At 40.6% G+C, this 18,653-nt stretch overlaps 1 protein-coding gene across 1 annotated transcript in view; it reads left to right on the top strand.

The window, feature by feature from the left end:
* The first annotated feature begins 12,219 nt into the window (after positions 1-12,219).
* Positions 12,220-18,653, top strand: part of P2RX7 (purinergic receptor P2X 7) — a 57,037-nt gene continuing 50,603 nt past the window's right edge. Inside the window, exons 1-2 of the mRNA XM_063456983.1 lie at positions 12,220-12,416; positions 15,459-15,591. Coding sequence (XP_063313053.1) covers positions 12,289-12,416; positions 15,459-15,591 — 261 coding nt within the window. The 5' untranslated portion in view covers positions 12,220-12,288. The remainder of the gene's footprint in view (positions 12,417-15,458; positions 15,592-18,653) is intronic.

The raw sequence follows: 18,653 nt of genomic DNA on the forward strand, positions 1-18,653 counted from the left end.
GTGTAAGGGAAGCATGTTCTATTTCTGTGTATGTATAGGGATGCATTGTGTGTTTCTGTGTATGTATAGGGATGCAGTGTGTTTCTGTGTATGTATAGGGATGCATTGTGTGTTTCTGTGTATGTATAGGGATGCATTGTGTGTTTATGTGTATGTATAGGGATGCATTGTGTGTTTCTGTGTATGTATAGGGGTGCATTGTGTGTGTGTGTGTGCGCGTAGTGTTAAAGAGCTCCCTGTCTTGCCCCCTGTCCTATAGAGCTGTCCCTTCTGTCCCTTAGAGCTCTCCCCTGCCCCTTAGTGGTCTTTCCTCTCCCCCACCCTCTCCTAGCGGTCTCTTCACACACTCACCCACCCTCCCTGTGCTCTTCTCATCCCCCCTCCACCCTGCCTGTGTTCTTCTCACTCCTCCCTCTGTGTGTTCTCACCCCCCCTGTGTTCTTCTTACCCCCCTCCTCCCTGTGTTCTTCTTACTCCCCCCTTGTTCTTCTTACCCCCTTCTTCTTATTACTCCCCCTTCTTCTTACCCCCTTCTTCTTCTTAACCCTCCTACTTCTTCTTACCCCATTATTCTTCTTACTCCCCTTCTTCTTCTTAACCCTTCTACTTCTTCTTACCCCCTCTTCTTCTTCTTACCCCCTCTTCTTCTTCTTACCCCTCCTTCTTATTCTTACCCCATTCTTCTTCTTTTTACCCTATTCTTCTTCTTACCCCCTTCTTCTTCTTACTCCCCCCTCTTCTTCTTACTCCCCCCTCTTCTTCTTACTCCTTCTTCTTCTTACCCCCCTCTTCTTCTTACCCCCTTCTTCTAATTACTCCCCACTCTTGTTCTTACTCCCCCCTTCTTCTTCTTACCCCCCTCTTTTTCTTATCTCCCCTCCTTCTTACTTCCCCCTTCTTCTTACTCCCCCCTTCTTCTTACTCCCCCCTCTTATTATCCCCCTCCCCTCTTCTTACTCCCTCTGTTCCATCTTCTTACTCCCTCTATTCCCTCTTCTTACTCCCCCCTCCCCTCTTCTTACTCCCCCCTTCTTCTTACTCTCCCCCCCTCCCCTCTTCTTACTCTCCCCCCTCCCCTCTTATTACTCTCCCCCCTTCCCTCTTCTTACTCTCCCCCCTCCCCTCTTCTTACTCTCCCCCCTAACCTCTTCTTACTCTCCCCCCTCTTCTTACTCTCCCCCTCCCCTCTTCTTACTCTCCCCCTCCCCTCTTCTTACTCTCCCCCCTCCCCTCTTCTTACTCTCCCCCCCTCCCCTCTTTTTACTCTCCCCCTCCCCTCTTTTTACTCCCCCTCTTCTTACTCCCCCCTTCTTCTTACTCTCCCCCCCTTCTTACTCTCCCCCCTCTTCTTACTCTCCCCCCTCTTCTTACTCTCCCCCCTCCCCTCTTCTTACTCTCCCCCCTCCCCTCTTCTTACTCTACCCCCACTTTCCCCCCCTCCCCTCTTCTTACTCCCCCCCCCTCCCTTTACTCCCCCCCCCTCCCTTTACTCCCCCCCTCCCCTCTTTTTACTCCCCCCTCCCCTCTTTTTACTTCCCCCCTCCCCTCCCCTCCCCTCTTTTTACTCCCCCCCTCCCCTCTTTTTACTCCCCCCCTCCCCTCTTTTTACTCCCCCCTCTTCTTACTCTCCCCCCCCTATTCTTACCCCCTCCCCTGTAGGTGGCCGAGCTGCACTCCAGTCCGCGGTCCCGGCCGGAGTGATAGGAAGGTGCTCAGTGTGCACCTTCCTGTCAGTCCGGCCGGGTACAGGAAACAGAAACTCCTGTTCCGCGCGGAACAGGAGTTTCTGTTTCCTGTACCCGGCCGGACTGACAGGAAGTGCACACTCAGTGTGCACCTTCCCATCACTCCGGCCGGGACCGCGGACTGGAGTGCAGCTCGGCCACCTACAGGGGAGAGGAGGGAGGGAAAAGCTGCTGCAGCCGTCTGAGCGCTCTTTACAGAGCGCTCGGCGGCTGCAGCATTTAAAGGGCCGGCCCGCCGCGGCCGGTCCTAAAATAATTTCGGGCGGCCTGGGGGGCAATTGCCTCCCTGCCCCCCGGCCCAGCCCGCCCCTGATATAATCTCATGTAATTTAATTTTAAAAAAATGAAAAAATATGATGAAAAATTGAAAAAAATACATGTTTTTTGACTTTTATGTGAAAAATCTTTTATTCATCTACAAAAGCGAATGAAAAAAACTGCTAAATAGATTCAAAATTTTGTCCTGAGTTTAAAAATACCCAGTGTTTACATGCTTTTTGCTATTTTTTTGCATGTTATAGGGCTATAAGTACAAGTAGGATATTGCGGTTTAAAAACATACATTTTTAAAATGTATCAATAGTGACATTGTAACACTATTATCTGTCATAAATCGCTGAATAACACCCCACATGTACATATTTTTTTTAAAGTAGACAACCCAGGGTATTCAATATGGGGTATGTCCAGACTTTTTTAGTAGCCACTTAGTCGCAAACACTGGCCAAAGTTAGCGTTCATATTTGTTTGTGTGTGAAAAAAGTAAAAAACTAAATTGAACGCTAATTTTGGCCAGTGTTTGTGACCAAGTGGTTACTAAAAAAGACTGGACATACCCCATTTGCAATACCTTGGGTTGTCTTCTTTCGCAAATGGTATGCCATCATGGGGGTAATTCTCATTCCTGGGCTACCATACGCTCTCAAAGGCAACGTAACCAACCTGGCCATTTTCAATGTAAAAATATTTGACCCATATATTTGACCCTGTAACTTTCAAAAACGCTATAAAACCTGTACATGGGGGGTACTGTTATACTCAGGAGACTTTGCTGAACACAAATATTAGTGTTTCAAAACTGGAAAATGTATCACAACAATTATATCATCAGTAAACGTGCTGTTTATGTGTGAAAAATGCAAAAAAAGTCACTTTCACTGACAATATCATCGCTGTGATATGTTTTACTGTTTTGAATCACTAATATTTGTGTTCAGCAAAGTCTCCCGAGTAAAACAGTACCCCCCATGTACAGGTTTTAGGGTGTCGTAGAACGTTACAGGGTAAAATACAGTGCTAGCAAATTAAATTCTCTAGACTTTCGGCCTGGGTTGGCAGGCAGGTCCCTTAAATTGCAATCAATAAAATAACTTAATTATGTAAAAATATTACATAAATACGCACGTAGAATTTAAATATATGTGCATATTTATATATTTGAAGTCTACATGTATATTTATATAATTATTTATGTAATTTTGTATATGGACATATGAATAGTTCGTATTCTTTTTATTTATATATATATACATAGATATATATACAATTTCATTCTAAGTGTATTTTGATATATATATATATATATTAATATCAAAATACAGTTAGAATAAAATTTCGTATAGATATATATATTTTTTTTAATTTATTATTATTTTTAATTTTTTTAATTTAATTTAAATTATTTATTATTCGTATTTTATAATAATATATATATACAATATATATATATAGTTATTATATATATTATATATATACACGTGTGTAAATTAATTAAGTGTATTTTTATATTAATATATGTACATATTGATATAAAAATACACTTAGCATGACATTATATATATGATATATAGACATATATTATATAGGTATAATATATGTCTATATATCATATATATATACAGTGGGACCTCGGTTTACGAATTTAATTCGTTCTCCGGGACGTTTCGTATTGCGAAAAATTCGTAAACCGAAACACGGTTTCCCATAGGAATGCATTGAAAACCAATTAATGCGTTCCGGAGGTGAGAAAAAAGTCAAATAAAGTATTTTATCTGTTCAAAACTCTTTATAAAGTGCACTTTAAAGGCATAAATACTGTACAGGGACATGGTTAATCAAGAAATAACATTTCAAACATCCAACTTTATGTTTTAAAACATCACACATCAACTTTTAAAACATGGCAAAGTTTTGATAACATGGTACAGTACACTTTAACTGTACATAAATCACACGTCAACAGGGAAAACATGGAAAATAGCAAAACAATTTCAACACTGTTTGGAAGATGAGGAGGACGAGGGCAATTGGGCAGCACTAACACAAGCCGGTTCTTCTTCATGTCTAGGCTGTTTTTGTAGGAACCTTTCCATTGTCTGCTGCCTCTGGCGCCTTTTAAGCATCCCTCGGAAAGGGGACATGATGTCTGTGTCAAAACTGCTCACAAGTCTGTGGGCTAGAGCCTTATCTGGGTGGTGCTGCTGTACAAAAGTCTGTAGGTTTACCCACATTTGGCATGCCTCCTTGAGTTCCGTGGAAGAGAGCTGTTCCTCACTCATTTCCTCCTCCTCCTCAAATGCGATCTGCTCCTCCATCGACTCCTTCTGCAATTCCACCAGCTCCTCGGTGGTTAGGTCACGGTTGTGTTCCTCCACCAGCTCGTAGACATCCTCCTCAGTCACCTCCAGGCCCATGGTCCTCCCCAAGGAAACAATTTCCTCCAAGACTGTTGACTCTGGTGCAGGTGCAGAAGCACTGGAGGCAGGTTTTACAACACAGTCTGGCCAAAGGTTGCGCCAAGCAGAATTTAGGTTTGTCTGGCTGACCCCGGCCCAGGCAATGGTGATAATCTGCAGACAGCTCACAATGTCAAAATGCTCTCTCCAAAATTCATGGAGGGTGAGGCTTGAGCGATCTGTCATCTCAAAGCATCGCCGGAAAAGCTCCCTTGTGTAGAGTTTTTTAAAATTGGAGATGACCTGCTGGTCCATTGGCTGGAGTAGTGGGGTGGTGTTAGGCGGAAGGAACATGACCTTGATGAAATTAAAGTCCTCCAGCAAGTCTTCCTCGAGGCCTGGAGGATGGGCAGGAGCATTGTCCATGAGCAGCATGGCCTTGAGTGGCAGGTTATTGTCCAGAAGGTACTTCTTCACAGCAGGACCAAAAACCGCATTGACCCACTTCACAAACAAGAGGCGTGTGACCCAAGCCTTTGCGTTAGACTGCCACAAAACGCTCAACTGCTCCTTGTTCACCTTGTGTTTCTTGAAGGCCCGTGGGTTCTCTGAATGGTAGACAAGCAGAGGCTTGATCTTAAGGTCCCCACTGGCGTTGGCACAGAACAGGAGGGTAAGACGGTCCTTCATCGGCTTGTGGCCAGGCAATGAGGTCTCCTCTTCTGTGATGAAGGTACGCTTTGGCATCCTCTTCCAGAAGAGTCCAGTCTCGTCGCAGTTGAAGACCTGCTGAGGAAGGTAGCCCTCTGAAACTATGACCTCCAGGAACTCCGTAGCAAATTCTTCAGCTGCAGCAACATCGGAACTTGCAGCCTCTCCATGCCTGACCACACTGTGGATGCCAGATCTGTTCTTGAACCTTTCGAACCACCCCCTGCTGGCCTTGAAGCCTTCTGCATCTGCTGACGTTCCTGGCTGTTGTTTGAGGAGGTCAGCGTGCAAGGCCTTGGCTTTTTCGCAGATGATCGCCTTGGTCACTGAGTCCCCTGCACGCTGCTTCTGTTCAATCCAGAGCAGGAGCAACTTCTCGACCTCGTCCAGAACAGGTGGGCGTTGCTTGGAGACCCTGGTGACTCCCTTGGCTGCATCTCTCCCAGTAATCTTCTCTTTCATTTTTAGGATTGTACCGATTGTGGATGCACTCCTTCCATACTCTTTGGCAAGGTCGGTCAATCGCATTCCTCCTTCATGCTTCCTGATGATTTCCTTCTTGTCCTCAAGCAGAATCATCACCTTCTTCCTCTTCCCAGCTTCCACTGCTTTCTTGGGTGCCATGACACCACCGTCCCTATGTATGCAAAAAAAAAATGAAAGATGCTTTACACCCATATGAGCTGGCATGGAAAACAACCCCACAATGCAAAACACACAGTAAAAGGCATGCACAGCACATGAGCTGGCATGGAAACCACAGTAAAAGCCATGCACAGCACATGAGCTGTAACAGGCATGCACAGCACATGAGCTGTAACAGGCATGCACAGCACATGAGCTGTAACAGGCATGCACAGCACATGAGCTGTGACAGGCATGCACAGCACATGAGCTGTAACAGGCATGCACAGCACATGAGCTGTAACAGGCATGCACAGCACATGAGCTGGCATGGAAACCACAGTAAAAGCCATGCACAGCACATAAACTGTAACAGGCATGCACAGCACATAAACTGTAACAGGCATGCACAGCACATGAGATGGCATGGAAAACAACCCCACATTGCAAAACACACAGTACAGTACAGTTGTAACAGGCATGCACAGCACATGAGATGGCATGGAAAACAACCCCACATTGCAAAACACACAGTACAGTTGTAACAGGCATGCACAGCACATGAGCTGGCATGGAAATCACCCCCAGAATGCAGAACACACAGTAAAAGGCATGCAAACAACCAAGCTCAGCTCCCTACCTTTCCACTTCTTGAGATGCACTAAAAAGGCTCCAAACCCTGCTGCAAATGGCTCCAAAAGGCTCCACAACTTGCTGCAAATGGCTCCAAAAGGCTCCACAACCTGCTGCAAATGGCTCCAAAAGGCTCCACAACTTGCTGCAAATGGCTCCAAAAGGCTCCACAACTTGCTGCAAATGGCTCCAAAAGGCTCCACAACTTGCTGCAAATGGCTCCAAAAGGCTCAACAACTTGCTGCAAATGGCTCCAAAAGGCTCAACAACTTGCTGCAAATGGCTCCAAAACCTCTCCAACACCTCCACACTACACACTCACGTGCTACCCACACTTCAGTATGCAGGGGGCGGAGCTATAAACCGGGACACTTGTTTCGTATTGCGAAAAAAATTCGTAAACCGAGGCAATTTTTTTTACGAATTTTCATTCGTAAACCGAATTTTCCGTTAACCGAGGCGTTCGTTAACCGAGGTTCCACTGTACACATATATAATAATATTTTTTTTTAATTAACTTTCACTTTAAATTTTTTTATGATTTTACACTGGCAGGGAGACTGCCTGTCAGCACAGACAGTCCCCCTGCAGGCAGAGACTAGGACACCTATTGGGACCATGTGGTCGCCCTGTTGGGCGATCACATGGCCCCAGGGGTCCTAATCCGCCATGGGGAGACTGTCTGGGCTGCAGGCAGTCTCCCCACACCGGGAGCACCGCCGATCGCCGCCGGGGGAACGACGGCGATCGGGTAAGTACATTTTAAATTTAGGACGGTTCAGGACCGTCGTCGGTCGGCAAGGGAAAAATGCCGATGACGGTCCTGAACCGTCTTGCGTCCTTAAGGGGTTAAATCTCTATTTACTCACTATTTACATTTCAGGACTAAGGGGGGTGATGAAGTGGTCTGGGTGACTATAATGTCGCGATAATCAAACCGGCCAAATGTCAAATTCCAACACTGTATGACCCAAGGTGTATGTATATGACATAAATAACTTGTCATATGCTATAGGAAGGGATGAGTTGTTTTTTTAAATATGCTTCATTTAACAAAGAATCAATTTCCTTTGAAAACTTGGTGAAAGAATCATTATATTAAAATATAGTGTTACGGTGATATTTCTCTTTTAATTGTCACTCATTTGCGTCCAGAATTTCTCTGTTAGATGCCTAAGCACACATGCATGCATCTGAGGCATCATGGGGCATAGAAGCCACCAACATGTGAAAGTCCAGCAAAGGTAATTACCGTTTTTGTTTTGTTTACTTACCTCAGTTGCTTTATTCAGCTCAGCAAATGCTGCAATAGCATTTACTGGGTGAAGGAACAAAGAACTGTCACTTTTCTGCACGTTTCAGTTCAATTCTAAAGGAGTACAGTACAGTCTATGCACCCTAAGGAGCTGTATGTGTGGGGAAGGGTGAGTGTGCCTGTGTGTGGTGACTTAATTTTGTGTGTGGTTAGGGGAGTTCGAATGTGGCTTGGAGAAGGGAGACTGTGCTCTATGTCTTGTCTTAGTGTTGTGTGTGTTGGGGGGAAAACTCCCCACAAACCCCTGTTGTTGATTTTTGTTTGTTTTTGTTCTCCCTCCTACCCAAAGGTAATAATTCCTATTCCTAGTGGCACATGAGAATGTTGGTGTTCTCAGTCAATGACTCGGGTTACAGCACTCTCAGTCGCTCAAAAGCACTCCCTTAAGGTAGTGAGGGGCATAGGGACGGCCTGCACACAGATTGAGCCAGAGCTTCAGGCCCAAACAGGGGCCAACAGACCAAACTCCCCTTGATAGTTACTCCTGCATTGTGTTTTGCATCTCCAAGAACAAGTCACTGAAAATGCCAACATTCACAGTATTCTGCCTTCTCACTATAACTAAAGTGGGAAATCAAAGTGAATTGAAAGTAAATATACTCCCATAGCGAGTCCTTCCTTGTGCAAGTGCCTTATTTATGTTTATCTTTTTTTTTTTTTTTTAAAGTTGTTTATGGGTTTAAATTATACAGACTATGCCAAGTATTGTCAAATAAAATATTTAAATTTACTAATCAAGTTATTTGTTCTTGTATTGTATTCAGAGAGTGCTTTCTGGTGACAGTTCCCTGGCAAGAAATGGCCCTAAAATAGGGGCTGTCCTGCTGAATTTGGGATGGCTGGGAGACCTGCACCTACACACAAATAATCATTCTCAGACTTGTACATTTATGTTTTGTAACACACATTGTTTCACAGACATACACACACATGTGATTTTTATTTATTTCCAAGTAGGTCCATCAAGCCTCCCGGGCCTGGGTGGGAAAGTTGAAGTGGATCCTCTCCCTGGTGGGTAGTGGAGCTGTTATCTCTGTGCATTACCTGCGTGATGCTGGAACTAGAATAATATCCCGCCATCACTACAGGGCAAACGGGGGAGCTGAGCAGGCAGAACACAGTTATCAGTCTCCTCACAATCAGGTGCCTGCTCTACCATAATAAAAGCCCCCCCAAAGAGGTTTTTGTGCCCTTTCCTGAGGTGACCTAAGGTGGCTGCCTTAGGCTTATGAAAGCCCTGCGTGTCTTGCTTGTGGGCACACAAAAATAAATCACAATGCAATTATCATAAATCATTTAAACGTTGGCGTTTCCTTGTTTTGCAGATAATAAATATCAATACAGGTACAATTCCGGATTGTCTGAGAGTCACATTTCATTGTCGGTCTTGCTGGATTTGAGAAGTTTATAATCTTTCTGATTTTGGTTTATTTATAGATTCTTTTCTTCTCTGATTTGTTTCTTTCACTTCCCCAATATGAAAGAGACGTTTTCACAGCCATTAATCGCTACTGTATAATACAGCACGACTATAGTAATCAAAGCTTTTGTTTGCACTACAGCTACATGTGATTACCAACACACCCTAGAAATGTCCACGTATACACTTGCCAGTATGCAACAAGACTAGGAGAATAATATCGTAAACTGCAAATGTAGGCTTGGTTGGCAAAATCTGGTGAAAATCACTGCATATTACCAAAGGCAAATCTGGTAGATAGTGGTTAGAGCCGAATGAACATTCCATACAGTCCAGTGTCAGCAATTCATTAATTTAAAAAGTATAGGATATGCATAGATATATTTCTACCAGCTGTATATACTATTGAGAGGCTAACCCACAAAATAGATATTCACCTGCATTCTGCTGGCAAAATTGAGCACTATTTGATCACATAACAATATAAATATAACCGTGAACTGAGCATTAAGATAAAATAATGTCATTGTGGGGTTCTGGAAAAAAAAGTCAAGACGGACGGTTTATAAATATCTTCAGAACCCCAAGATGGCATTATGTTCCCCTAATATACAGTATGTTTCACTGTTATGTATATTTTATAGTACATGGTATAATAGGCAAGGTCTGCTTTGTTAGGGCTAGTGTTAACGGTATGGCTGGGGTCAGTGTTACTGTAAGTGCTGGTGTAGTGTAGCTTTTAAGGGGAGGTGTTTGATGTTCACAATTAGAGGGAGTTACTCTCCCAATTGACAGCTATTTCAGCTGCTTCCATTAGTTCATCTTGGGAGAAAGTTGAAATAAAATGGAGACAGCTGCCGCTCAGTAGTGTAACTCTAACATTGGGCAGACTGTTCTTGTAGACCAGGGCTGCCCAACAGGTAGATCCCCAGATGTTGTCGAACTACAACTCCCATGATGCTTTTGCATGCCTTTAGAATGCATTTAGAATGACAAAGCATCGTGGGAGTTGTAGTTCTACAACATCTGGGGATCTGCCTGTTGGACAGCCCTGCTGTAGATTGTAAGCTTCTTTGAGCAGGGTCTTCATCTAATTATTGTACCTGTATCATTCTATAATTGTTCCATTTATGTTAAATTTCCCTCTTTTATAAAAAAAAAAAAGTGCTGCGGAATAAGCTGGTGCTAAATAAATACCAATAATAATAATACTTATGGAGAATAATTGTAGTGTTATTTAAACATGTATATCTAGATGCATTTTAAAGACTGAACTTGATACATTTGAGTCTTTCTTTTAACCTAGATTACTAGATTACTAACCTATGCACGACAGTGATACAGCTCATTAGTTAGTGATGTTGTATCTTTAATAGCTGTTTAAACCTAGGTCTTGATTTCTGGTAGGATCAATTAAGTGTTTCACCCTAACATAGTCATTAACATTGATATTGTTGAATTGAATAATAATGACATCAATGTCTGAGGATATGTTTGGTTAAATCAAACTTTTCAGCCAGTCTGAACTTGCATATAAACAGTGTGTGCTCAGAGTTTCTGAACAATTAAATACAATTACTAGGTCAACATGAAAGTAGCATAAAAATATAGAGGGCAATGGTACATGGGTACCAAATGTTAACTGATCCCAGGAATGCCATCTGAAATCACTGGGTTATTTCTTGGGCCCCCACACATACTACCAGACATGCACATAGACACATACTCATCCAAATTCCTATACTCACACTGGTACACTCTCCCAAACACACACACTGATACACAATCACAGATGTACAATCCAAGCTTTTTGTACATATTTAAAAAATACAGTGGTACCTCAGTTTACGAATTTAATGCGTTCTCCGGGACGTTTTGTATTGCGAAAAATTTGTAAACCGAAATGTGGTTTCCCATAGGAATGCATTGAAAACCAATTAATCTGTTCCGTAGGTCAGAAAAAAAGTCTAAATGAGCTGGCATGGAAACCAACCCACAATGCAGAACACACAGTAAAATGCATGCAAATGACGAAGCTCAACTCCATACCTTTCCACTGCTTGAGAAATGCCCCCAAAAAGTTCCAAAAAGTCCCATAACCGCTGCAAAAAATTTCCAGAATGGCTCCAAACCTTGATGCAAAAACCGCTCCAACACCTCCACATCAACGCCACGTGCTACCCACAGACTCCAGCATGCACGGGGGCGGCGCTATAAACCTCCCAGGCGCAATACATCCTGGGGAAACTTGCTTCGTAATGGGAAAAAAAAATCGTAAACTGAGGCATTATTTTCAATGGATTTCCATTTGTAAACCGAAAATTATGTTAACCGAGGCGTTTGTAAACCGAGGTACCACTGTACACATTAACAGACACACACCCTCAACAGACGACACACATTGCCAAACACAGATACACATTGCAAATATTCTTATATATAAAGATCCAATCAGATCCTCCAAGCTGTGCTAGGCAGGGGATAAATCAATGCATTCCAGTCAGATCATAGGGCTGGTCTAATGATCCTGGTAAATGCAGTTCAGTTTGGGGAGATATTTTGGGTTTCCTAATCAGACCACATAGTGTTAAACTGACTTTCAATACCCTGATTGATCTGCATGTTCAGAACTCTAGAGAAGTATGTTACTGCTTTAAATAAAGTTTTATTTTATCCTCAAGAATATATATATATATATATATATATATATATATATATTATTTTTACAGTACATACCTCTGTTAGTGCCATTTAAAAGTTTGACCAAATAAAAAAGAGACTGGTAGGAAAGATACAGTTGGTGAGAGTCACTCATCTGTAACAGATGTATTAATTAATACATATATATGTACAATGCAGTATGCTATAAAGATTTAGCCAGTACAGCTATTAACTGTGAAAGATTGTGCATTGCAATGTCTGTCTTCACAAGTGTCAATGAAATTACAGTCCTGGGCTACAATCACTGTGGTTCTCTTTGTGTCTGTTTCTAAAAACATCTGCACAGATCGTTTTAGAGAAACCTAACGTGGGACGGGCCTTTCTTTGGGTGAGTCACATCCATAAGTTAGTTTCGCTTTGGCTGCAAGAAGGCACAAGTACCAGCTGCACCATCTCCCTTGTTTTGTATTCACAGTCTGTGCACGCAGCCTCAGCTCAAAGAAAATGCCCTGTTGTGAAAATACAACAATGCCCTGTTGTGAATATACAACAAAAAAAGAAGTTCGAATCAGGAGTGTTCCATTGGGGACTTTAAAATATCTGATCACCCTAGCTGTGTTCTTATACATGTGGTGAGTACAGATAGAATGTGATTTTTATTTAAATGCTCTGTATAGAAGATCCCAATGTTTGCAGTGGGTGTTGGTAAATTACTTGTTAGTATTTAAACAGCTGCTAATATGTACTAATCGTACCCTTTGCAGACAAATGAAAATACTAATATTACTTAAGGGATATATTGTAACTGTGTCTGCAAATTCAGGAAATATCCCTGAAATTACACTTTAAATATTTACTAAAGGTAGGTCACATAGTCTGATGTAAACTGATATTAAAAATGAAACTGACTCTGTCTCTGAAAGTAATTTCTTTATGGATATATACTGTTTTTACATTGTACTCTTGCATTCTGTTATTACTGCGGGCCTGCGAGCCTAAACTTTATCTTGTTCACACTTAATAAAAACTGATTATTCAAAAAAAAAAAAAAAGGTAGGTCATAGTCAAATCCCTATATTAGATCTGGAGGTGCAATTTCATTTTATAACAATTCAACACCTGTAAAAAAACAAAACAACAAAATGAGAGAGAGAGTGAAAGAAAGAAAGACCAAAGATGTTATGCAGGAGTTTAACATTTACAAAAAATATGTGATTCTCTCAAGTCCCATAACAGAAGGAGTTTGTGTTACTCGTCTCGCCCAACTCTCACACACAAAGCTGCATCACAAATATTACAGAGCCAAATCACAGATATACTGCTTCACGTTCAGGTGTATAACTCCCACCACACACATTTAGCCCAACCATAACCTGCAATTAATACTAGCATTTATAGAGCCCCAACATATTCTTCATCTTAGAACAAACTACAATTTTCATCACACACTATACAAACACACACTATATACATTCCATGACACAACTATGCCAGTCACACACATACAGCCTCACACACAAACACATCAAACACCTACATATTCTTTAGTGCTTTACATCATAGAACAAACCACAATTTTCATCACACACTATACACACAGGATACACTATACAAATTCCATAACACAACTATGTCAGTCACGCACATACAGCCTCACACAACTCACACAAATATGTGGAAGAGATAAGTCTAGTGTCTAGGGAATACTATCATAGAAAAGCAACACAGTTCTGTTTGTCATGGATTCTCAAGCTCTTTGGTTAATCTGCAGGTTTTACTTGTGCATGGGCATATTTAGTGTTTAACCCCTTAAGGACACGTGACATGTCATGATTCCCTTTTATTCCAAAAGTTTGGTCCTTAAGGGGTTAAAGGGGAACTTATTTATGGTGAATAGGCATAGAATAGGTTATGAGTAGATTCCCAGAATAATATTTTAAACGTGCACGTTAACGTGCACTTTGCTCTATGAATTTGGACTTATGATTTTGAAGGTAAATAGGCAGGTTCGGCATCCTGTTAGCAATTCTACTCCTATGGAAAAGACAGGTTGAGACATTAGAGTGAAAGTTGTGCTGCATGTTAAAGGACCACTATAGGCACCCAGACCACTTCAGCTCAATGTGCCAGGTCCCCCTAGTTTTAACCCTGCAGCTGAAAACATAGCAGTTTCAGAGAATCTCCCTGACAGCCACTAGAGGCCGCTTCCGCGATTTACACGGAGTAAATCACACTTTTTTGACGCTGGACATCCTCATGGAGTCCAGTGTCAAAAAAGATCCCCATAGGAAAGCATTGAGTAATGCTTTACTATGGGCGGGTTTAAATGCGCGCGCGCCTCTGGCCTCTGGCTGCGCATGCGCATATGGCTCCACTTGGAAGCTGACGTCGATAGAGGAGGAGAGGTAACCAGTGCCAAGGGAGCCCGGCACTGGATTAGGGTAACCAAATAAACGGTTCATTAATCATTTATTTACGGTGACTAGGGCTCTATAGCGTCAGGAATACATATTTGTATTCCAAACACTATAGTGTTCCTTTAAGATTAAAGAAAGCCTCAAATAGTTACAGTTTTACTGTGATGAGTCAAGTTAATTTTTATAGTGCACAATTTTACCCTTCATTACTAAGTTTGTCCCTGGCATACAAACATTTGATAGAAGTAGAACATCATTTTTATTTATACTTTGCTTTTCATGGATACCTTACAATTTTAATTATGTCAAATCACATAATTTTACTTTATTTTATTTAATTTTTTTAGATCAAGAATTACAGAGTTATTTTATAAAATAACTACAAGTAAAGGTGCACAGAGGCGAACACCTATTCTATACAGGATAGTTTGCATGTATGGGAAAGAAGAGATGAATGCAGTAAACATACTATATTTTGACTGGTTTGATGCATATAGCCACTCAGAATACATGTGGAATTCAAACAATGATCAGTGACCTGAAAATCTTCAGGCAAGAACACTGCTTTATATAAACAAAACTCCTAAGTGTAACAAACAGGCTTTAAAAACTGGCTTTACACTTTTAGTGTAAATAGTGTCCCAAGGCAGAAGGACTCAATCACAGTTAAATAAACATAGTTTGTAGAATTCTTTGTTTCATGCAATGTCCACTTTGTGACTACTACACCTAACTGTAGTGCTTTTAGTGGGGCTCTCCCAATTTTGGGTTCCACAATCCTGATGTAGTTCTGGGTGTCCTGTATTCGGAGACCCCAGGAAACTCTCCCGCACTGTGCATTGGGCACTAGGATCATGCAAGGACCACTTCAGCAATGCTTTCTGCACGGTCCTGCAGGTTTGGAGCTGGCTGGGAGGTTGTCTGTCAGCTCTGTGTGCTTGATCCCAGGCTGAAATACCGCTTCCCAGCCAGGTAGTCCTTCCAATTATGCGTGACACCAGTAGTGCAAGTACGGTCACTGGTGACGCTCCCTGGATAGCCTGCCCACCTGTCCTGATTTCATACCTACCACTGTTGGGAGGTATGCCCTGAGCTTACATTATGGTATACAGGTCACTGCCTGCTGTTTACATTGAAATGCACAGTCCATAGTAAAATGAATTATATGTTTTCCATAGAACTTTACTTTTCTAGAAGTTATTAATTTATTTTAAAATCACATTATTTGATTTGTTTTATTTATTTTTTTACATGCAGTTGTATTTTGTTCATTGAAAAGGGCTATCAGAAAAAAGACTCCGTTATCAGTTCAATTCACACAAAGGTTAAAGGAGTTTTAGATGCTGATAATAGGATCTGGGACACTGCAGAATATACAATACCATCCCCGGTAAGTCACATTACAAATGTTTCACATACCTGTAATAGACTTAATGGGATGATCTGGGTACCTATACAAATGCAATGCATTAGAAAGGTTTTGGCCTCACTTTATTTTGTATGCTTGCACCTTTATAGTTTTTACACACAAAAAAACTTATTTTGCAGATTGCTGATCATAGACCTGTCTTCTAAGTCACACCTCAGTTAAAATAAATCAATGATTCAAAGAGCTCTGGGTATACAGTCATGCGAAAAAAAACAAGTACACTCTCTTTGAATTCTATGATTGTACATATCAGGACATAATAACAACCATCTGTTTTTTGGCAGGTGCTAAATTAGGTAAATACAACCTCAGATAGACAACAATCCATGACATATTACACAGTTTCATGACCTATTTAATAAAAATAAAGCCAAAATGGAGAAGTCATGTTTAACCCCTTCAGGACCGGCCTGTTTTTGCGATGTTTGTACGTTAAGGACCAGAGCAGTTTTAACACTTTTGTGGTGTTTGTGTTTAGCTGTAATTTTCCGCTCTCTCATTTACGGTTCCCATACAAGTTATATATTGTTTTTTTCACGACAAGAAGGGCTTTCTTTACATACCAGTATTTATATTATGTCATATATTGTATTTAAAAAAAATAATGAAATATGGTGAAAAATAAAAAAAAAAACATGTTTTTGGACTTTTACTTGAAAAATCTTTTACTTATCTACAAAAGCTAATGAAAAAAACTGCTAAATAGATTCAAAATTTTGTCCCGAGTTTAAAAACACCCAGTGTTTACATGCTTTATTGCTTTTTTTTGCAAGTTATAGGCCTATAAATACAAGTAGGAAATTGCTATTTCAATATATATATATTTTAAATGTATCAATAGTGACATTGTTACACCGTTATCTGTCATAAATCCCCGAAACACACCTAACATGTACATATTTTTTAAAGTAGACAACCCAGGGTATTTAAAATGGGGTATGTCCAGTCTTTTTTAGTAGCCACCTAGTCACAAACACTGGCCAAAGTTAGCATTTATATTTGTTTGTGTGTTAAAAATGCAAAAACCGCTAACTTTGGCCGGTGTTTGTGACTAAGTGGCTACTAAAAAAGGCTGAACATACCCCATTTGCAATACCTTGGGTTGTCTTCTTTTGTAAATGGTATGCCATCATGGGGCTAATTCTCATTCCTTGGCTACCATACGCTGTCAAAGGCAACCTAACCAATCTGACAAATTTCAATAAAAAAAAAAAAAGTAAAATCAAGCCTTATATTTGACCCTGTAACTTTCACAAACACTATAAAACCTCTACATGTGGGGTACTGTTATACTCAGGAGACTTCGCTGAACACAAATATTAGTGTATCAGAACAGTAAAATATATCACAGCAATAATATCCTCAGTGAAAGAGCTGTTTGTGTGTGAAAAATGCAAAAAACTTCACTTTCACTGACAATATCATCGCTGTGATATGTTTTACTGTTTTGAAACACTAATATTTGTGTTCAGCGAAGTCTCCCGAGTAAAACAGTACCCCCATGTACAGGATTTAGGGTGTCATAGAAAGTTACAGGGTTAAGCACAGTGCTAGCAAATTAAATTATCTGGACTTTTGGCCTGGGTTGGCAGGCAGGTCCCTCAAATTGCAATCATTAAAATTACTTAATTAGGTAAAAATATTACATAAATATGCACGTAGAATTTTAATATATATACATATTTATATATTTGACGTCTACGTGTATATTTATGAAATTATTAATGTAATTTTGTATGTGGACATATGTATATTTTGTATTATTTTTATTTATTTATTTATACATAGATATATATATCATTACATTCTAAGTGTATTTTGATATAAATATATATATATCAATATCAAAATACTGTTAGAATAAAATTGAATATATATATATAATTGTTTTTTAATTATTAAAAATTATTTTTATTTTTTGTTATTTATTTTTATTAACATATTATTTGTATTTTATAATAATATATATATACCATATATATAGTTATTATATATATTGTATATATTCGTGTGTAATTTAAATATAAGTGTATTTTTATATTAATATACGTATATATAAATATAAAAATACACTTAGTGTGACATTATATATATGATACATATACATATATTATATATATAGATATAATACATGTATATATATCATATATATATACACATATTATTATTTTTTTTTCACTGATTTCTTTTTTTTTCACTTTATTTTTTTATTTTACACTTGCAGGGAGACTGCCTGTCAGCACAGACAGTCCCCCTGCAGGCAGATACAAAGACCCCTATTGCGGTCATGTGATCGAGTGATCACATGGCCGTGGGGTCCTGATCTGCCGAGGGGGGACTGCCCGGGCAGACAGGCAGTCCCCCTGGACCGGGAGGAGAGCTGATCGCCGCCGTGGGACCGACGGCGATCAGGTAAGTAGCCCAAAACCGTTATGACGGTTCAGGACCGTCAGCGGTCCAAACGCACGTTTTGCCGCTGACGGTCCTGAACCGTCAGCGGTCCTGAAGGGGTTAAAAAACTAAGCACACCTTATGATTCAATAGCTTGTACATCCACCTTTAGCAGCAATAACTTAAAGTAGTCATTTTCTGTATGACATTATCAGTCTCTCACATCATTGTGGATCAATTTTAGCCCACTCTTCTTTACATCGTTGCTTCACATCATTGAGGGGTGCTGGCCTTTGTTAATGCGCATCTCTCTTAAGGTCCCTGGACAGCATCTTGACAGGTCTGGACTTTGACTGGGCCATTGCAAGACCTTGATTATTTTCTTTTTTAGCTATTCTGTTGTACATATGCTTGTGTGCATGGGTCATTGTCTTGTTGCATGATCCAATTTTGGCCAAGTTTTAGCTGTCGGACAGATGGCCTCACATTTGACTCTAGAATACTTTGGCATAAATGTGAGTACATGGTTGACTCAATGACTGCAAGGTTCCCAGATCTTGTGGCTCCAAAACAAGCCCAAATCTTCACCCTTCACCACAGTGCTTGACAGTTGGTATGGTTTGTGCTGATAT

This window comes from Pelobates fuscus, chromosome 5, assembly GCF_036172605.1.
Source record: "Pelobates fuscus isolate aPelFus1 chromosome 5, aPelFus1.pri, whole genome shotgun sequence".
Classification (NCBI taxonomy): Eukaryota; Metazoa; Chordata; class Amphibia; order Anura; family Pelobatidae; genus Pelobates; species Pelobates fuscus.